This window comes from Hirundo rustica, chromosome 3 (genome assembly GCF_015227805.2).
Source record: "Hirundo rustica isolate bHirRus1 chromosome 3, bHirRus1.pri.v3, whole genome shotgun sequence".
NCBI classification, from domain to species: domain Eukaryota; kingdom Metazoa; phylum Chordata; class Aves; order Passeriformes; family Hirundinidae; genus Hirundo; species Hirundo rustica.
The window spans coordinates 113,572,604-113,595,197 of NC_053452.1; the positions used below are offsets into that span (position 1 = coordinate 113,572,604).

A 22,594-nucleotide genomic window follows, 5' to 3' on the forward strand; every position below is an offset into this window, starting at 1 on the left:
CAGGCCACAAGAGTGTGAAAAATAGTAGTTTAGTATATCACAGGGTGAAAAAACAGTGGGTTTGGGATTTTTGGCATTGAAGTGAATGGGGCAAGATGGAGAATTTAGGGTGTTGTCCCTTTCTTCTTCCTTCTTGTTCCCTCACTCCATTTCTGAAGTGACGTTGGCACAAAGTAGTTAGTGAGGATTGGGTCAGAGTAAAGATGACCTTTTTAGTAATAGTGATAGACATTGGTAATAAAGAGTAAATAAAGAATACGTAGCAATTAGTATAAAAGATAAGGACAGCCCAGAGACAGGGGGAGTCACCAGATGTCCGAGCCACAGCAAACATCTTTTGGACACTGAGAAAATTGTAAGATAAGAACTAATAAACGAAGCATGTAACCTTGAAGACTTCGTCTTTTCCTGCGTTTGGCACAGAGCTTTGCAGAGGGCCAGAACTCTAAAATCACCTGAATGCCGGGGAATTTAAACTCCTGAAAAGAAGCCCCCGATAGGTATCTCCAGTGGAGGCTGTTGGAAACCAGACAGAAATCTCCCAGGACCCCATGCACACAGGCTTAGGGGCAGAAAAGAATGCAGGGGTTGGTTTGAAACCCTCAGAGAAACTGAGATACATAAACTCACACAGACATGAAGTGGGAATGTAAGTTTTAGTTTTAGGTGAGTAAAAATGTGCCTTAAGTGCCTTAAGCAAATAAGAGACTGTATTAGTTAATAGAAAAGCCCTAAAATCCAGTTTAAAGTTCATCAGCATTACCTTGTACAAAATTAACTAAGTCCTAGACATAACATAAACGTAACATAGCACTGCTAACATTGCTAGACAGAATAGGCTACAGGTGTAAGCCTTGTGTAAGAAATGACGAGCATTGTTGCACACCTGTGTTAGACCAGGATGGGTGCAAAAAGACAGGAGTAGCATCATGTTTGTAGCTGATTGGATGATTTATGAATAGAATGCATTGTATCGGGGAGTGCTGCTGCTGCTGCTGCCGCTGCTTCTGCTTGGGACGTGGGGACTCTACCCTAGGCGGCTTTTGCATGATGGCGCGGACTGTAACACTCCACTTTCATGAGACTGATCTAGCTACGTCATAAACTATTTCACGCCGAGCAGCAGCGTCTCTTGTTCCTCGGTTGGCCAGCCAAATTTGACAGCAGGCAACTCACCTGCCATCCAGGTGTTGCCAGTGACAGTCAGGGCACTGCGGTGATGCTGGAACGCTTGGCCCACGTGGCGGAATTGGACCCCCTCCAGCTGGAGCCGACTGGCCTGCCCCTGGAAGGCCTCCACAACCACGATGGCTCCCAGGTCCCGAGAGCCCAGCTGCCTCTCACTTCTCTTGTACAAACACCACGAGTGACCTAGGACACAACCCAGCGAGAGCTGTGAGAAGCCCCCTCTCCATGGAGTGTGATGTGCAGAGGGACATCCTCCCCTCTAACCCAGTGAGACTCCACCTCCAGCAGGAATCTGAAACATGGGCCCAAAGACAACACAAGCAAATATTTTTGATGCTCCCTTGAAATACTGTCATGGTTCTTTCCCTAAAAGTCTGGACATTTTGGAGGGAAATGTATCACATCAAGCAGGAGGCTGTAGTGTTATGTCTTGGACAGGTCCTCGGAGTTAGTTTTAGATAATTGTATGCATGAGGAAGAGGGATTTGACATTGATTTCCCTAAGGTGAGGTTCTTGAAAAGGAGATTGGGCATGTATGTATAGAACTAAACTGAAATGAGATATTTTAGGTTTTTTGTCGAACTCTGCTCTCCTGACTCTCCCTGCAGATGGATGGGGAACTGTTACTACCCACAGTTTCAAGACAATAATAGAGATTAGGGAGAAATTCTTCCTTGTGAGGGTGGTGAGGCTGACACAGGTTTCCCAGAGAAGCTGTGGCTGCTCTTGGACCCCTGGAAGTGTCCAGGGCCAGGCTGGATGGGGCTTGGAGCAACCTGAGATAGTGGAAGGTGTCCCTGCCAATGGCAGGAAGGTGGAATGAGATAAGCTCTAACTTCCCTTCCAACCCAACCATTCCTGGATTCCATGGTATGACAAAAAATTAAAACATGGGGCTGGGCAAAATTCCTGAAAGACCCTTCTATGGGTGTGAGATATTTTGGTATGAGATTCAGACCATGAATGTGTTACTTGGGCTTGTTAAGTGGAAGAGCACAGGGGATCACAAATTCCAGCACTGCCTGCTAATGCCCAGTAATGCTCATTTTTCTTTCAAAGAAGGTAAATTTACCACAAAAAACCACTGCTCACTCCTCTTCTGGTGACTCCTCTGAGAAATCCTCCTATCCTTTAACTCAAATAAAAACCTCAAACGTTTAGTGCATTTCAGAGCCTATATTTATGAGTTTCACACAAAATGGACCATAAATCCATGAGTAATATAAGCAGTTGGCTGCTGGATATCAAATGAAGTCTTGTGCCAGTCTGAAAGCCCAAGGCACTTTTTTTTAAAGGAAACCTTACACCTGGGTTGCCAGATAACCTAACTCTTCTCACATTATCATCACTGTGTCTGATTCTGCTTCCTGAATAGATGGTGTAAATTAGGAAACCACTTGTCAAACTCCATGGCATTCTGTACAGGTAAAACTAAAGGAGAACTGAGATATTTAGCATTTTTTCACCAGTGATACTTTATGCATCACCTGTTATTTTTTCCTTGGCAACCCTAAACACTAAACAACGTCTCAATATTTTACGCTAAAAAGTACAAACAACATTGGGCTGTTTTGTTTTTCCTTCTTCCTAAAGTGACTAAATAGTAAACACAATTAAAAATTTAATATATTATGTACACTGAAACATATTTTCAGAAGATACTTTCTTTTCTACACCCTTAGGCTCAGGCAAAACCAAAGGGTCTTTCCCAAGATGGCTTGAAACAACAATGTGAAAATAATACATCTGAGATATTACAATGAAGTGCAGTTCAACTCCCAAGACTTCACACTTCAATGTCAAACAATGTTTGGAAAGACAAACTCTCTTTCCTGGCATTGGAATGTCTCAGAGTAATCCTAGGAAGAAAGAGTTCTAACACACAGTGATGCTGCCACAATGGGATTTTGATGGAGCAGTATTCCTCCTCAGTATGTTACTATAAGAAAAGACCTCCTCACCTGCATTTGCACACTGCCTGAGGTGGGACATCCTCTCCAGTGTGACATTTCCTTGAACAACAACCCTTCTGCTGATCAGTGCCACTACAGCACTCGAAGGCAGACCTTGGCCTTTGCCCCATCCCTCTCCAACACTGTGGGGGTACCTAACAAAAGACAAAAAACAGCATCTGCACCTGCCAGATGGAGAGAATTACATTCATGATTTCTTGTTATTCATGCTTTTGACCATAAGCTCCCAAATTCAGGGCTGGTTTCAGTCCTTTTCTCAGTAGGGACAGTGGCACAGTCAGTGCTAGATAGGCATTTCCTTGTCTGGTGTTTGCTTTCATCTTTTGTTTCACAAACATTCAAGTCTTCCTTAGATTATGTATATATTATCATATTATATTGTGTTGTGTTATAAAAACATTTGGACAACATTTCCAACATGGTGGAGATTTTGGAATTTCCTTATGCAAAGCCAACAACTGGATTCAATGATCCCTCCAATTTAGGATGTTCTATGATTCTATGACATTTACATCAATATATTTAAGCTTTTGAATTCTCTCCCCAAAACATGTTTGGGTGAAAATCATCAGGACTTTTTTCTTTAAGCCCAAATTATTTCTGAAAATAATACCCTTAATCTTCCTGGGCATTGGATTTGGGTTGCCACTGGATAGATAATGTGTTTCAACATTGGAGATGATAAGAAGTGCAGTTTCCAGTCTGTCCAAGATCTCCATGCACAGTAGAAAGTATAAGGCAGTGAAATTAACATTCATTGGAAATATGGAAGCAGATTTCCATAGTGAAAAAAAAAAATCACTTTGAGTGTAATACTTAAGAAAATCAGTCAAAAAGAGAGGATTTCTTTTTTACACAAGTCATTCATTTCTTGTCAAAAAAAATGCACTTTCTCAAGAAATTGACTATGCAGAAAATTTCTTTGTCATTCCTATACTGACTCCACTGGACGTTACTGCCCATCACTGTTTTCTGCTTCGAAGGTTTTCTGAGTTCAAGGGCATGATACAGAATTTAAACACAGAATTTAAACGCTCAAGATTGAACGTCCACTACCTTTAGGGGGAGTGAGGAACTGAAATATCACTGGCCACCTTTGTTAAAGGGATTTATACAGTTATTATGTCCCACAGGGAATGGCAAATCCTGACTTTGATCAAATTTTATCCTTGTTTAGCTCTCTGCTATAAAAATCTGCTTGGCTCCTGAAAGGGTACCTGAGTGGTGATCTAAGGTGCAGCTCAGTGTTGTTCACGGACTGGATAACAGCCACTTCCTCCTGCTGCTGGGCATCTCCAAGGCCTGAACTTCCCACCAGGATTTCATCACCAGGTTGCCAATCAACAGGTTCCTGGAGCACTAATCGTGTGTCACTAGCATTAGCTGATGATTTCAAGTGTGTGAAAATTACTTTGGGCACCCAGCCTGAAAAGAACAAGGGAAAAAAAAGGTGAAAAGGAAGTCAATCAACTTAAACAAACAAACAAGAAGGAATAGCATGCTCCTGGTTCAAAGCTGGGATGGACAGGGCTCAGAGCAACCTGGTCTAATGGGAGGTGTCCCTGTCAATCACTGGGGGCTGGAATGAGATCATCTCTAAGGTCCCTCCCAACCAAAACTTTTCAATAATTCAATGATTCTATGAAATCTGTGCATAACCAGCCCCAGCAATGAAAATCCTTGCCCTATAACCCTCCTTTCTTCACTTAATGAAGTTTGCTTTAACTTTTGGCATTTCCTTTTCCCTCTCCGGCTTTGGAACAAATTGGTCCACTGAGGTCCAACACACTGCACACCAGCAAGGGAGAGCACGTGCCTCACACACCCACCTTTATAATACTTTTCCTTCCCTCCCTTGCAGTAGATCATCATTTACCTTTAGCCCACAGCAACTTACTGTCCTCCCTGGTCATACTGCAGGAAAGTAATAACAGCAGAAATCACTGAGTGTAGAGGTTGCACCCAATAAATCATTTTCAAATTATTTTAAGCAAACTTCTCTGTACATATCCTGTTTCACTTTCTTGTTTCTTGCACTCCAATGTCTTCTTTATTTACATTCTGGAGTCCCAACTATTTCTTTAATGAAGATGGAAATAAGAAGTAGCACCTCCAAGACAACAAATTCACAACAGAATCACAGAAGAATCAAACCTTTATACACTTCTATCTTAAAGTGTAAGCGAGCACCTACTCTGTGTGTCAATGATGGGCATCTAAACCTGAGATACTTCTGTATTACTACATTTTCTTAAATCAAACTTGAAACTTCTCAACTTCCTGCTAAGAAGATCTCATTGCCATCCCCCATATAGGGTATTTCAGTTCATATTACAGACTGTTATCGAAGGCATCAAACAGATCTCCTTCTGTTCAGCTCATCCCTGTGAGGTGCACCTGGAGTTCTGTGTCCTGATCTGGGCTCCTCAGGACAAGAGAGACACGGAGCTCTTGGAGTGTGTCCAGTGGAGGGTGACAAAGATGATGAGGGGACTGGAACATTTCCCTGCCCAGGAAAGGCTGAGGGGGCTGGGGCTGTTCATCCCCAAGAGGAGCCCCAGCTGAGAGGGGCCCTCAGCCCTGTGTGTCCCTATGTGTCCCTGTGTGTCCCTGTGTGCAGGGAGGGCTCAGAGCAGGGCCCAGGCTCTGCTCCAAGGGCTCAGCAATGGCACCAGAGGAACGGGCAGGGACCGATCCCAGCAAGTTCCACCCGAACAGGAGGCAGAACTTCTTCCCTGTGCAGTGACCAAGCACTGGTGGGGTTTCCTCACTGAGGATATCCCAGAACTGTCTGGGCACAATCCTGTGCCCTGTGCTCTGGGATGACCCTGCTTGAGCAGGGAGGTTGGACCTGGTCCAACTGTGGTCCCTTCCAACCTGATCCATCTTGGGATTCTGTGATACCACTGCAGAAGCTGAAATGCAGTAGGACACATAGGACACTGTAGGTGCCAATGGAACCAGACTGGAATGACTCTGTAGTAGCTCCCAGAACATGTGGACCCTGCATTCTCAGCACGTACATCATTCACCCCACAGTTCTGCTTCTATAGAGCCACACTGTTTTCTAATGCAGACATAGCCAAAATCCACCTTCCACCACTCACAGGCACAGACATCAAAGACCTCATCCTCAATACAGGTCAGAGAACCCCTCTTAATATCATCCTATTGCATTCTTTCACTGGCAGCACTCTGTTCACTTTTATTCATTTACCTTCTTCCACTGAGCAATTCTCATGAATTTTTAGGACCGGCATAAAAGCCAACGACTGGCAGCAGCCATCTGCATGTGCAGCACAGCACAATTTCTCTCCAGCTCTGGACATTTTGTTTATGGTGCTGATTTGTGTGCCTGTGTTAATGTGTGCTCTCGTGCATCTGTGTCCAGACACACAGCTGACCCCTGTGGAGATCATCTGTCACATGCACTCTACAGCAGCACTGCTGGACAGCAACTTTTGTCACTGAGGAGTGGGAAACACCACTCTGCATTCAAAACCTGCTCCAATGGAAAAGGTTTTTCTCAATTTTCTTCCCCGCTTTCGAGCTCTGACTCAAAAATTTTTAAGGAAAATGTTCTCAATTGTTTGAGGTTTTATCTTCTAAAAGAATATTCAAGGCATCCAAACATTCCCCCATTTACTTTGTTTCCTTTTTCTCATTTTCACCTCTTACTGCGCTCAGCTGCCTCTCTCCCAATCCACAGTTTGTTTTACCTTTTTTCCTGATGATCTAGGTGGGGTGGGATATTTCTCTGCATCTTCAAAACCTACTTCCATTTTCCAATAAGTTCAGTATATTTTTGTTAGGGAAAACCAAACCAACCAAACAAACATGTCTAATAGATTCCACCCTCATAAAATCATAAAATCATTAAGATTAAAAAGGACCTGTGAGACCATCAAGCCTAACCATTAACTCAGCTCTTCCATGTCTACCACCAAACCATGTCCCTAAGCACCACATTTATCCATTTCCTTGCTTCCCATTTATATTACCACATACAACATCTCCAGGTGAGAATCTCCCCTACTTCCAGCAGCGTGAGTGACACACAGGATGTGGTCAGTGATACCTTTCTGGTGTCTATGAAGGACCATAACTGAGGGTTCTTTGCCCTAATTATAATACATTCCCCTTGAAAACAAACTCTAGTTTGGATTAAACATGCAAAGTTCATAAAATAACCTTGAGTGCCTGGGTTTGGGCTGTGCAACAGGTAAATAAATTGCCTGTTTGAGGGGAAAATGTTTAAAAGATCAACAACTGCAGTATATTTAAATTATTTCTTGTACTGCAAGCAGAAACACTCCAAATGCTGAAAAATAGATGAATCTGTATAACTCCTTAATTATTGAACTCATTTTTAATAATTAAATAAGCATGAATTGGAAAAAATACACACATCTTGAGATCTAAAGCAGAAGTAACTTCATGTTAAAGGTACAGGACAGAATCTTTAGACTCAAAAAGCTGTTGCAGGCAATACAAGAACTGAACACTTTGCTAAATGACTTAACAGAACACCCTTAAACATCGAGCAGAGGAGAATGGTGCAGCCTAGAAGGGCAAGTGACTTGAAAATTAATTCCAAATGAACTAATCATAAATGTTAATATTGGGAACATCCTGGCACCGGGACCACGGTTATGCTTCCTGTTAGAAGCATGATGTGAAGTTGCAGTATTGTATGGACCTGGTAAAATTACTAAGAATGAGACAATTTTGATGTGTAAAATGCCACTCTTCAGGAAAAACAGTATAAATTCAATTTCCTATAACCTCTAACACAAAACATTTCATAAATCTATGTGGGATGATATGTCACTCACCTAGCTGGTTTCACCCAGTCTTAAGTAGTGATAGGATACCAATAGCTACAGATAGGAATAGGAAAAATGGCTTTAAACTATGAGAGGGGAGATTTAAATTGGCTATTAGGAAGAAATTCTCAAGTCAGAGGGTGGGGAGGCCCTGCAGAGGCTGTCCAGAGAAGTTGTGGCTGCCCCTGGATACCTGGAAGTGTCCAAGGCCTGCTTGGACAGGGCTTGGAGCAACCTGAGATAGTGAAAGAAAGAAAAAACTCCATGAGGTGTTGATATCTCAGTTACTTTTTATTACCAATCTCCCTCCCTCCAAGGAACAACTTTCCAGAAAACAACTCTCCTTTTAACTGAGACTGATTCAATTAAATTCCAGCCTGCTTTCAACAGTCACAGCCTGCCCTCTTCTCTTCCTGTTTAAAGGAACTTCTGCCTCTCCTGCATTTCTATTTGATTACATGAATTCCACCTTAAATCTTTGGGGCTCTAAGTATTTAGTCGACAAGATGGCAAGTTGCTTTCAAGGAAAACAGATGTCCCTGATCTGAAAACAAGACTTTTTGGAGTGCTTGTTGTTACCTAACTTTAGACACTCTGGGAACCTCCTAACCGAGGAAGCAGTGTGAGCCGCATCCAGAGTCAGGCAGAGCTGGAGAACACAGGAAAGTTGGTACAAACTGGAATCTTTTAATGGGTTTTAAGAGAACTGGTTCCAGTCCTGAGCCTGCCATGAGTCTGTTGGTATTTCTCCCAAAAGTTGTTTACATGTTTTTAAAAAATGTCCTTTTTTGTCATGGGGCAGCAGTATGTCCTCTGACACACCAGGACCCTCCTGCATCTCATCTTGGCTTCTACTTACCACAAATTAATTTACTCAGTTATGAACACACAGTTGTTTGTGGTGCTGATAAACTATAAAGCTCCTTTACACCTTCTGAGTGTTTATTGGCATTTTAAAGTTGAGGTAATGAGATCCCTTTATTCCACAAAAGGAATTTAGGACAACTGCAGGACTCAGACACAAAATCTACTTACTGGGAAGGTACAAATTTCACTGCAGATGATCTGTCAATCTGTTGTAGCTATACTGTAAATCTTTGGTGTAAATAGGAATAGGAGCTTTCAATTTCCAGGAAGAAAGTGAAAAGGAAGCTGATTTCTCACACCCACCAAAAAAAATTTAAAAAAAACCAACACTTTTTCAAGAGAAGTTAATAATACCATTCAATGGATTATAACTGGATGGTTTTTATTTTGGTTTTTTTTTAAGAATATAGAAAACCTCCCACCTATGGCAGGGGGTTGAAACTAGAAGACCTTTAAGGTCTCTTCCAGCCATTCTGTGTCTCTATGATTGCCCCTGATAAAATACAACACACATTCCTGCAGCATTTCAGATGTCAGACTATTTTAGGAATATATTTTCCTCTCCATTGTCATAATCCCTTTTTATTATTCCCTTTTCCTGACCCAAAATGCACTTCCCAATCAAACTTAGCTTGGCCATTCCTAAACTTTTCAAATGTCAAAGTGATAATTGGTAGTTCAACCACTGGAAACTGATGCTTCAGGAAAAAGATAAGTTTTTTAAAATATATTTTTAGATCCATGACAAAGACATTTTGCTGCTGTTGTTTCAGTTAATAAAACAAACCATAAAAATAATCATGGATAAAATCCCTTAAGTTAAAAGGAATAGAAAACCCTTTCCAGAAAGCCTCTTTAGTCAGGATAACACACAGATGTGCTGCTACAGCTCTCTATGGCCAAATAGACCTTCAAATGACAGTTTCTTAATTAGGGACTAGGAAAAAATATTTTATGAACCTAGATTTTATAATTAAAAAAAAAAAAAAAAAAAAAAGGCCACAGCTATCTCAGCTCTTGCTGTGACTAGTCTAGTCACTGACCATGAAGGGTAGGGAATCAAAAAAGAAGAATGAAAGCTGCTTTCCTAACTTAAAAAACATCTTCTTGAACTGTGAGCTGTCAACTCTCTGGACTTGAACATTTCCAGATATTTTTGCTCTCTGTTAATTCCAGTCCTAGGAGTATTCCCTAAGCATTTGCATGTTTTTAGCTTATTTTGCAACAAGAGGAGTTTGTTACGGCTCTTTTTTTTTTTTTTTTTTTTTTTTTTTTTTTTTTTTTCCTAACCTGCTACACATCTTAGAAAGACAGGGATATCTCTGCCTAAAACTGGGAGCTGCCTTTGCACCCCCGCGCAGTCCTGCAGAACTCACTGCTGTGCGTGGGCAGCTCCTGGGGAGATGCAGAGCAGCTTTCCTGACACTTCCTGCCACAGCCACTGCACTGAGCTCTTCATTCCCGCCCCGAGGTGAAATAGAAAGTCCTTTCTGATTTATAACTGCTTGTTAACCCTTAGGACACCCAGGAGTTTATCAGCTCTTTGACAAGAAGCTGCAGCAGGACCACACTGGGTATTTTAGGTGGGCTCAAATCGTAGTTTGGAACCAGAGTCAGGGAATGGTTTGGGTTGGAGGGGACCTTTAGAGGTCATCTAGTCCAGCTCCCCTCCTCCTGTTGAAGGAGCAGGAACACCAGCTGGATCAGGTTGCTCAGAGCCCCATCCAACCTGATCTTGAATCTTCTCTCAGTGAGCAAAAATAAAAAAATCTGACATCATCTAGAGAAGAGGAAAAACTGAATAACTTTTATTTTCTCCACTGGGAAATATCCTTGAAGGTGACCTAGTCCTGCTGAAAGTTTCCTATTCATGAAACTGCAGTTTGCATTTAAAGCATTTCCACCTGAATATCTTTCAACAGCACCTTGGAGAAAGCCAGGATTATCATGTCCTTTTCCTGGAAGTGTTCAATGTGAGGCTGGATGGAGCTTGAAGCAACCTGATCTAGTGGAAAATGTCCCTGCCATGGCAGGGGTTTGGAATGAAATGAGTTTCAGGACCCTTCCAACAGAAACCACTCCATGATTCTAGGATCTTACTGAGGATGGGAAGGGCTTTGTGATTAAACAGATCTATAGAAACTCTCATTGTCTCCCTTTTCTGACAATTTACATTGAAGAAAATGTACCTTCCCTGCATGCTGTCCCATGAATGCACACATTTCCAAACATCCCCTTTAATCAGAGATCCCCCAGTCACTTTGCTACGTCACACCAGTCCTGAAAACAAGGGGAAAGATATTCCTGTGATGGCATTGTGTAAGCCAAAATCTGTGCTCCACACCTAGAACGAGCTCACAGCCAAAGATGCCACAGAGGAAAAGCTCTTTAGACAGACCCAGGAGCAAAGAGCTCCAGGCGTGGCAGCCAAGGACAGTGGATCCTGCAGGGAGCTGCAGACAGCTGGTGATGCTGTGTGTGACTGATAGCCCATCTCCCGTGCTGCTGCGGAATGAGACAGGGACTATCTCCCTGCAGGAGCAGGGATGTGGGGCAGCACCTAAGATCAGCTTCCAGCATCCCCAAAATATGATGGAAGAGAATTTGGCACCAGGAAAAGTGGGGGTGAGCCCAAAGGGAGGGTCCCTGCCTGGCTCAGCCTGCAGCTCTGTGGAAACCCAGGGCTGCACCCAGGCCCCCCAGTTTGCCAAACTTCATAGAATCACAGAATCACTCAGACTGGTAAACATCTCCAAGGCTGAGTCCAACTTGTGACCAATCCCTGCCTCATCAACTGAACAGGAGCACTGAGTGCCATGTCCAGTTCCAATAACCTGGGTTTTGTTGGCACCAGAATTGGAAGCAGTATTTTGATGTTATGTTTGAAAGCTTGAAGAGGGAATTATTTAATATATGATATGTCTCCACATTTGTAATAACCCACAGACCTGCACCCTGTCAGGAATCACAGGTAATATATAAGCTATATTCTATTTATATATTCTATTCTGTCCTATTTTATTCTATTCTATTCTATTCTGGTATATAGTCTGCACTGTATTATATTGTATTAATATCTTCACTGCTTATATTATATTTATCTTTATTATATAATATATATTAGTGTCCTTCTCTCTGTCCCCTTTGCATCATGTTTTTCTCACTAAGATCAGCAGCAACACACAAATCAACTGATTTAATCTTAAATCAAAGATAATAGATGTGTTTCTGTTAGAAAGAAGGGCAAACTGAAAGACACAGCAGCTTGCCCTGAACCCAACTCTTTTTTTTTTTTTCTCCCCCATCTGCTAGGTCTTTAAAATCTAATGGTCATCTTATTTTTGTGAATAAGAAAGTGAAGGCACAAGTCATTGTACATTAGTTACTCCATGGGAAGTGCCTAAGTGCAGTTTCTTACCCCTGGTGAACACGAGGGGATTCAAGGCAGCTCAGCCTTCTGTTCCAGAGCCATCTGCTTTAATGCATCATGTTAAAGTCAAGGTCTTGGAAAGGAAAAACTCTGTCACAGGAGGCAAAAAGACTCCTGCAACCCCCAAACAGAATAGCTGGCACCTAAGGAAAGCCAACCTACGGAAACAAGCTCAGGAAATCAGGAAGCTCGGGTAGCGAAAAGTAACATTTACTGATTTTGGTAGAGTAAAAAAGCATTTTTTCTCTAACAGATCTCTGCACCCTCTCTTGAATCCCCTTGCTAGAGATTTTTTTTTTTTTCCCCCCTATTTTTTTCCTCTGGGAAGGTTTTCTTTTTAATATGTGAGTAAAGCAGAACAAATTCTCTCATGTTGTCTATGATCTCTTAATCTCAAACTCAGCACAGATACATAACACTGCCTAATGGAGGCAAAGCAAGAGGCATTTGATTAAATGTTTGATCTCTGGAGGAATGCACAGGCTCTGTAGAGCACAGTGCACAGCTCACAAATATTTTGTGTTTTATTATTGATTAAAAGCAATTAAAATTAATAATTGGTTCAACTGATAAAAAATACTTTTTTTTCCTGAGTTAACCCTGAAAAAGTATCAAATCTCTTTGGCTGCAGAGAAATCTGGGATACAATTCATGCAGATTTACCTCTGAAATATAATTTTCTCCATGGTAAATGAAGCGACATTATTTGCAGCCGGACAAGCCATGATTTTAGAGTGACTGCTGACACCTCTTTTTAAATTATCCTGATTATAACATTAGTTATTAAGCCAAAACTCTCAGGACATTGTTTTTTATTTACCACACACCTTTCACAGTTTGGACAAAGAGAATGCAGCATCGTTTTTAGTCTGAAATGTAACACCTTTCATCTAACTGAGAGGGTGCATATGATTAGTCAAAATTCAGGAAACAGGCTCAAGGAATCACAGAATCACAGGAGGTTTTGTGTTGGAAAAGACTTAAAAGATATCCCGTTCCAACCTCCTGCCATGGAAGGGACACCTTCCGCTGGAATAGGTTGCTCACAGCTCATATTCTTTCCCACCAGAGTGCCAGTTTGTGTAAAACACAAAGTTTTAGATAAATGCCAGACAAAACTGCTGGTCTTTTTTGGAAAGAGTCACAGTCTGTTTTGAAGGGTCACAATGGAATAACAAGATCACCTACACAGGACTGCAGAAATGGAAAAGACCTTTAAATTTTCTCAGTGTATGGCAATATCTCTGCTCTGGAGCCAGGCTGGGAGAGCTGAGGTTGTCCAGCCTCAAGAAGAGAAAGCCCAGGGAGTGCTTAGAGCCCCTTCCAGTGCCTAAAGTGGCTCCAGAAGAGCTGGAGAGGGACTTTAAACAAGGGCCTGGAAGGACAGGACAAGAATAAGTAGTCTTAAGCTGAAGAAGGATGGGTTTAGATGGAATACTGGAAAGAAACTCTTCCCTGTGAGGGTGGGGCGGCTCTGGTACAGGTTGCTCAGAGAAGCTGTGTCTGTCCCTGGATCCCTGGAGGTGTCCAAGACAAGGTTGGATGGGGCTTGAAGCAACCTGGAATGGTAGGTGTCCCTGCCCATGGCAGGGAGAGGAACTGGATGAGCTTTGAGGTCTCTTCCGACCCAGATCATTCTGGGATTCTCTGGTAAGTGTGTTAGAACCACAAGATCAGCTGTCACAAGGACAGGCTGGGTGTTCTTGTTCTGGTGCAGCATCTCCACTCTGCACCCAGTTCCTGCCCCCACTCAGCATCCACTGGTGTCTCCAGCTTCCCTGAGAAGGACAAAGGCACAAGAACAGCCAAGGCCACCATGCTGAACTTCTCTCCAGAAGCTTGTCAGGAGAGTTTCTCAGGGAATAGAGTGCGAATGGAGCTGGAGACAGTGATAAATTTCCCTTCTGAACAATCAATAAAACTCTCTCAGCCCTGCTCAGGCCCCTACTGCAGATGCAAGGGCCATAATTACATTGTCAAAAAGTCAGGTTGCCCTGGCTGACTGAAACCCCCTCTCAAAGTGACGGGTGATTGACAGGCAGTTTATGGGTGGCACGCTCTGACTGGCAGGGGAGTTGGCTAAAGCCAAAGGCAACGGTGAAATTTCCCAGTCTGCTACAACTACCGGAGCAAAGGACTGCCACTCATGAGGGAATTGTGGGAAACCCTTAGTCATATTAACATATCAAAGTGAGGAGCTGACAGTGCTTACTAAACAATCTGAACTCAACCAGAGCTGCGGAGCATCCCCCAACATTACCAGCCTGAAAGAGAAAAGGAATTGAAATGCGCTCGGTCCTGTCTGTGCCAAGACAGTCAAGAATTTGGAAACCTGCTTATTTAATGATTTTGATCTGAGATAACGTGTATATTCATGTATATAAATGTATCTCACAAATGTATGTTGCAGAGCATGTCAGCCTCTTTCACATATATATATAAAAGGAGCTGTCACGCTCCACAATATGCTCTATACCACAGACCAGACTACTGCTAAATTGAAGTCAGAAAAGCAGATTTTTTTTCCCATGTAAGCAATATGAACCCAGTAAAAGACCCAACACTTTCTGTCATGTTTTCTAGCAGGCTTCTACTGCTTCAATGTTAAATTCCAGATTACATGGTTTGAATGAACAATAATTGCAGCCATGCACTGAGGCTGAGTGTTATGCAGAGCTTAAAAGTGACTTCATAGCTACTCTGGATCTGTTGAATATGAAATTGATATGACTTCTTGAATAAGAATTGGTTTTGAATAATAATAATAGAATAAGAGTTAGCATTGTTCAGCCTGGAGAAGAGAAGGATCCAGGGAGACCTCAGAGCCACTTCCAGGGCCTAAAGGGCTTCCAGGAGAACTGGAGAGGGACTTGGGACAAGGGATGGAGGGACAGGATGCAGGGAATGGTTTCAAGCTGCCAGAGGGCAGAGTTAGATGGGATATTGGGAGGAATTTCTCTCCTGTGAGGGTGGTGAGGTCCTGGCACAGGTTACCCGGAGAAGCTGGAGCTGCCCCATCCTTGGAAGTGATCAAGGATAGTTTGGATGATACTCTGAGCAACCTGAGACGGTGGAAGGCATCAGTCTACTCAATCCCCAGTGGAATGGGGGTTGAGTAGATGGTCTTTAACATCCCTTCCCACACAAAGCCTTTCAATAATCCAATAATTTATAAAAAATTGAAACCAAGAGATTTTTCCACTATGGGTCAAGCCACTTTTGTCTCTGTATATCTCCATCCAGGTAATATTTGGATTGCAGACTTCATCTTCTTGTTTTCCAAGGGAATGAAGACTCACTGAGAGCTAGGGCACTGAGTAAAATGGATAAATTATCACTGAAAGAGGACTCCAAGGTGCTGATGTGGATGCCTGGGTTTACCTCCCTCCATCACTCAAGGTGAGACTGCAAAATGAACTCTGCCCTGTTTGTCTCCAGTTTTGTGGGTGAAGGAGCCACTAAGGGAGAGTTGATACAGGCTTGGGATGGAAAGCAGAAGTAGCACAAGGGGAACAGCTACCAGGTGTTGGTACCAGCTTTTCCTACATTGCTAGGAAACAAAAATCATGGAAAAGCGAAGGCTCGTGATGTAAAGTGCTGACAATCTAAGGACAAAATTCTGGTTTACAGGGGTCAAACCAAGAATGGAAGGACACTTTAAAGTGGCAGAAGACACAGAAAGTGAAGCAGCAAATGCTGTTATGAGGCAAATTCAAATCACAATACTTTTCTTAAAAAAAAAAAAAAAAAAAGATGTTTAACCAAATTAATCCCCTGGAAAAAGCCTCTAAGGAAAAAGCTAGTTTCTGTCTCCCTTGATGTCCTCAAAGACCAAGCCTTTCTGGAAGGCAATCTTTAACAGGAATTACTGAGCTCAGGGCTGGGATACTCAGCCTTTGTGTGAAACTCAATGGTCAGTAACAGACAGTCAATTCAGCCAAGATGCTCTAATAGCTCTCCTTCACAGAGATCCTCCAGGAAATGGGGTAGAAACGCTCTGCAAAGACACTTCAGAAATTACTGAAGCTTTTACAGGCAGTAAATAACTGAGCCTTGCTGTGTCTCAATGAAGGGGCCAAGAGCATCTGACATGGTGCTGAGGTGCAGCCACACCTCTCCTGCCCCTGCCAGGAGCTCCTTCCCCAGCCCCTGCTCATCTCTCCTGATTCAGAGACGTGTTTGTTCACTGACTCCCCTCCACACCCAACCTCTCCTGACCTTGCTCACCTCCTGGGAGCTGGCAGGAAGGTGGGACAGAGGCACAACTCACTCCCTGCCTGTGCTCACATCGTACCCTCAGTGCCTGACATGATTTTTGGCCAAGACCCACAAGTCACTGTGCCCAGACGGCAACATTTCTGCCTGTAGGGCACAGAGTGGAAGTTCAAGACCTGCTGGAGGGTGTGACTTGAACTCCATGTCCCAACTCCTGCACCAAGAAATGGACATTTTATACCCATATCTCATAGTCTTCAAGAAAAGATCCATATCTAAATTCTTCTATGCCACAATATAAGAATGGTGTGGAACTGTTGGAATGAGTCCAGAAGAGGCCATGAAGATGCTCAGAGGGCTGGAGGCCCTCTGCTCTGGAGTCAGGCTGGGAGAGCTGGGGATGCTCATCTGGAGAAAGATCCAGGGAGACCTCAGAGCCCCTTCCAGGGTCTAAAGGGGCTCCAGGAGAGCTGGAGAGGGACTTGGGACAAGGGATGGAGGGACAGAACACAGGAAATGGCTTCCCACTCCCAGAGGCTAGGGCTAAATGGGATATTGATAAGGAATTTTTCCTTGTGAGGGTGGGCAGGCCCTGACCTTGGCCCAGGGAAGCTGTGGCTGCCCCTGGATCTCTGGAAGTGTCCAAGGCCAGGTTGGACAGGGCTTGGAGCAACCTGGAACAGTGGAAGATGCCCCTGCCCATGGAATGGGGGTTGGAACTGGATGGTTCTTTAAAGACTCTTCCAACACAACCCATACCATGATTCTATGAGAATCATGACCAAAGTTTTGTCAATTTATTTTTCTTCCAAAAATGTTTTCTCATGTTTTCTTTGTTTTGTTTTCTGTTATTCATTTGCAATTTGCTTTTCACGACAAAAAGAAATGTACTCACCATGAATGGAAAGGGTCCCATTCCTCACTGCCAGGAATTTGACTCCATATGGGAATAATGATGGAGAATGGAGGCTTCCGTAGAGATAGATGTGTGCTTTGTGATGGAAAGGGGCCTCAGAGGATCCCACCTGCAGCTCTCCTCCGTCAGATACCAGGATGTAATGAGCATGCAGTTCTACAGGTCCTGGCCCAGTAAACAGGAGTTTGCCACCTGAAGAAAAGAGAAGAGCAAAATACCATCATTGATTCGGTCAGTCATTCTCTCACAGTCAAAGGAACAGTAAGAGGTAGGTAAACAAAGGGGTTTGCAATAAAATTACGGCTAAAATGTTACTGTGAAATTTCCACCTTGATCTTTATTTCTCGCTATGCATTTATCAACACTTTACAGACCTGATTAGTCCAGCCCATTTTTTTGATTCTACAACAGTCTGCATTCCTGGACTGGAGCAAGGCCAGTCTGCCTGAGCAGACTCTCCAAACACAGCCAAAGGAAGCTGTGCTTGGAAAAACCCAATTTTAACCAACTAAGTCACTTAATGTTGAAAAGGGATAGCCCTACTTAATTTGCATTATGTTAATTTTTTGATTACAAACTACTTGTGACTGGGAGAGGGGAGAGGAAAACTGCTTTGGAACATAACACCTGGCAACTTGTTTAGATCAGTGGTTGATTTAATCCTGCAAACTCTCCCAGCTGCTGTTCAAAACCACATGCTTCCAAATACAATGAGACACATCTCCCTCCTAGCTGGATGTGGGTTGATCTCCCCATCCCATTAAAAAAAAAACAAAAATCATTTTAATCCCTAATTAGAGGTTAGCTTTACCTCAAAGCATAAGGTTTCAACTCCTTGCCAACATTTTCCCTCTACTATTAGTATAACTGGATAAGATTTGCCAGTAATAAAGAACTTGTCTTTGGAATCTTTGTGATATTTGGTCTCAAAAACCTCTTGAAGCAATGAATTCTGTGGGTTAAATGCATAGTGCTTGAAAAAAAACATTTCTGTCCTCTTTTTTTTTTTTTTGACTCAAGCTCTTCAGTTCTGTCAAATGCCTGCCTTGTTCTTGCCTCTCGTGAGCTGGAAACCCCAGTCTGTCCCCTCAGGATGGTTTATTCCATTACCTCCCTTCATATTTCCTCTCCTGTGAAGGATGCTGTCACTTTCTTCACAAGGGATGTGGACAGAGTGGACTCTCATTCATTTTGTCACATTGCACATGGGATACGCCTTCCTAGGTCAAGCCATGTTTCCCAGGAGAGAGTGGGGAAATTCCCGAAGTCTGGAAACTTCACACATCTTACAAAGGGTCTCCCACACTCCCTTTGTGTGAAGTAGCTGATAACTGTACCAGCCCATCCCACAACCAGTTTGCTACTGGTGGAAGCAGTTTTCAATGGTGATCTCTCTCCCTACCACCCAGTTTGTTATCCTGCCTCACAAATTCTTCCCTGTGAGGGTGGGGAGGCCCTGGAACAGGTTGCCGAGAGAAGTTGTGGCTGCCCCTGGATCCCTGGAAGTGATAAAGACCAGGCTGGATGGAGCTTGGAGCAACCTGGGATAGTGAAAGGTGTCTGTGCCCATGGCAGAGGATGGAACAAGGTGAACAGATGATGTTTAAGGTGCTTTCCAACCCAAACCATTCCATAATTCCATGATAACACTACCAATCCTTAGCAAGAAGAAAGGAGATCAGACATCTGGGTTAACTCTAGTGTTTAGACAAAAAGAAAAAAAAAAGAAAAAAAAAAGAAAAAAAAAAGAAAAAATATATATATATATAAATTCTGATATAAAAAACAGATTAAGCACTATCTTGATCATTGCTCGCCAGTGCTCATATTCTGCTTATCCCGGTTTCCTTTTTCATTCTCACATGGAGGGGCTTTCCTTATTTCATTGATTTCTTGAGCTTATAACAAAGCCTTATAACTTAGTCCTCATTTCTTAGGCTTATTTTAAAAAAAACAGTATTTGAATAGGGACTACCCATTAAATACTTTCTTTCCAGATTTCATTGCTTCCACAATTTTTTATATAATTTTTTACAGAATATTCTTAATCGAAGAAAAAGATCTCACATTTTCTTGCTCATAACCACTGGGAACCACAGGTTTGCTCTCACAAACACCAACTCTCCCATGCGTAAATTGTCTCTTTCCTTATATACATATATATACATACATATTTCCCTTTTCTATATAGAAACATATTATTGTTGAGCATTTATGTAGAGTTTTTGCAGATTATACTGCATGGATTGTGATGAACTCGGAAGAATTTCAGCTCATTTCATGTAAAACAACACATCTGACTGCAGCAGCAGTTTTAAAGCTTTTGAATGAGACTGGACCTGTTGATTTTAAGAATGAAAGAATGTTTAATGCTTTCATTCTATTAGCATTATTTGGCAATAAATGGACTGCTGGTCCATCTTCCTCTTATAATTTACCATTCTGTTCCTTCCCATACTGAGAACAGAAATATTTATTAAATACTTTTGCCTTATAGCAGCAGTGTTAATAATTTTATCGCCACAATCTATAAATGGAACTGTAAATCACTGTGATTTATTGCACTCCTAACATAAAAAAAGACATCTTCCCTGAGGTCTTTATTGACTTCCTATGCTCTGTTCTCAGTGAAATACAGTTATTTCTGTTTCCAGTTCTCTTCATACAATTTTTAATGAGTATTTTAATTGCTGCCATGCTGTACCACAGAACCAGGAGGGCTGGTAGAGGGTTGTCCTATCCCTTGATTGCAAAATCACAATTCTGTCTCAAGCAAGATTTCACAAGTTTCAGTCACATATTGCCCATTCAAAATTTTCAAGTGGTTGATCAAACGTTTTCCATAGCTTTTGTGGATTTCTGAGTGTCTGAGATGCTTGGATGCTGCTGACTGCCCTGGGTGCAAGTACGAGCAATAGTCCTACCACATCCCAGGAGCAGCAGGAATTCCAGCAGGAGCTGTGCACACCTGGCCTACAAGTTTGACTCCTCCAGAGGGAAGTCAGAGTCACTGAGGTTGAAAAAACATCTGAGATCACGGAGTCCAACCATTAACTCAGCACTACTAAGTCCACCACTAAACCATGTCTTCAAGCATCAGGTCCATGCATTTTTTGGACACTTCCAGGGATGGTGAGCCAACCACTGCCCTGAGAAACCTGTTACACCGTTTAACCTTCCTTTCAGTAAAGAAATTCTTTCTAATATTCAATTTAAACCCCGCCTAGTGCAACTTGAAGACCAGAATCCCTTATTTTAGGGAGAAATTCTTCCCTGTGAGAGTGGTGAGGAATTAGAACAGGTTGTCCAGGGAAGCTGTGGCTGCTCCATCTCTGGAATTGTTCAATACCAGCTTGGATGGAGCTTTAGGTAATCTGGTGTAGTTTAAGGTATCCTGTCCACAGCAGGGGGGTCGGAACAAGATGGCATTTAAGGTTCCTTCCAACCAAACCACTCTATGATTGTGGGATTTGCTGTATGTGACTCTTTTGCTTTCCCTTAGAAGCAGCCGTCAGACTCAAAATTTAACCCTGGGAAAGGGATGGATCAGCTACACTCATGGTCACTTCACAATGCTGTTGTCCCGGGATCTTTGCAAAACTTCTGAAAACCTCCCAGGACAAATCCAAATGGTGCTCAGTCTTTGGGAGACAACACAGTGGAAAAGTCAAGTTCAGCTGCTGAGAATACAAGAAGAGCAGCACCACAGAACAGAAGAGAAAACATTAGGAAGGACTCATTTAACCATTTAACAAATCTATGTGTAAAACAAACTCTGGCCAAACTTACAAATTCTTCTGTCCAAAAGTTGCATATTGTCCCTCTACACCTCTGTGGTTTTTGTTGGGTCAGAATAAATATACAGCTGCTGCTTTACAAGGTTGTCTTCTCCTTTTTTAAAAAAGAAAATAAAAGTTATGCTTCCTTCTTTTATTGCACTTGACCCCTTCTCTGAAAGCAGAAAGCAGGAATATTGCTCAACAGAGCCTTTGGCTGTGACCCTCAAATTGTTTGTTATGGCTGCACAGGAAAGCAGAGTCCTACACATGACCTTGAGGGTGATTTTATAAAAATCAATCAACCACTGTTATGATGGCCTCCCCACCAAGCAAAATAAATACAATTAAGCCCATAATCACTTCTCTACAGTAATGTGCAAATTCAATGAGTCTCTTTAGGTGGAGTGAGGGAGAGCGGGGAGAAATATGTTGAGGCTATTTGATACTTTGTGAGAACATCAGAAGCACTATTCTTCTCAATTAACCCAGCAATTAGCCTCCACCTCTGCACGAACACAAAAATCTTTCTTTATCTGTCTTTACCAAAGGGGGAAAAAAAAAGAGGAAAAGAAAGAATAAAAACAACAAAACTACTCCATACATCCCACAGGAGGGGAGAAGCAGCCAGACCAAATAATTTTTTTTGAAAAAATAAATGTTAAAGAAAACAAACAATAATAAGGTGGAAGGTTTAATCTGCTGAAAGAATAACTACAACACTACTGGTTTTGTGAAAAGATTTACCTCCTGAAGTCCCTGGGAAACGGTGGAGGACATGCTCAAAACTAAAGGATTTGGAAAGGGAATGTATTAAGAATTCTCTCTGTCAGGTGTCCTGGATTAATTCATACAATACCACAGCCCAGGTATCCAAAATATTAACTTTGAAAAGAGTCTGCATCATACACTTCAGGAAAATAAACCAACCCAAACAACTTAAAAAAAAAGAACAATGAAGTAGAAGATTGGAAAGGCTGGTGTGGGGAGTTTCTCCTTGCCTCTATCAAGAAGATTCACACTTGCAGACACAGCAATTTATATTCCTTCTCAAAAAGGTCATTTTAAGTAAAAAAATAATTATAAAACAGACATTCACAAAATAAATAAAAGCAATATTACTATCTTTCATTTCGGTTGTGATGTAGACTGTTTTAGAGATTTCCTGAAACTGGAGGGAAGCAAAATCCCCATTCCAAAGTACACCTTTTGCATGGAGACATTTTCTATTATCACCTTTTGAGGCCACACTTTGCATTCACTGTCAATATAAGATATTCTTCCTACTGAACAGCTCATTAGGGAGCTGGGATAAAAGTAACATATTTATATTTCGTTTAACTTCAGATGTCCAGTTCTGCATAGTCTCAAGAACTTTTTTTTTTCTTTTTTTTTTTTTTTT

At 42.2% G+C, this 22,594-nt stretch overlaps 1 protein-coding gene across 1 annotated transcript in view; it reads right to left on the reverse strand.

The window, feature by feature from the left end:
• The window catches only part of PKHD1 (PKHD1 ciliary IPT domain containing fibrocystin/polyductin), a 245,592-nt gene that overhangs the window by 138,373 nt on the left and 84,625 nt on the right, over positions 1 to 22,594 (reverse strand). The window contains exons 37-40 of the mRNA XM_058419697.1: positions 17,396 to 17,608; positions 4,380 to 4,587; positions 3,151 to 3,296; positions 1,177 to 1,407 (exon numbers count right to left, since the gene is read on the reverse strand). Coding sequence (XP_058275680.1) covers positions 1,177 to 1,407; positions 3,151 to 3,296; positions 4,380 to 4,587; positions 17,396 to 17,608 — 798 coding nt within the window. The remainder of the gene's footprint in view (positions 1 to 1,176; positions 1,408 to 3,150; positions 3,297 to 4,379; positions 4,588 to 17,395; positions 17,609 to 22,594) is intronic.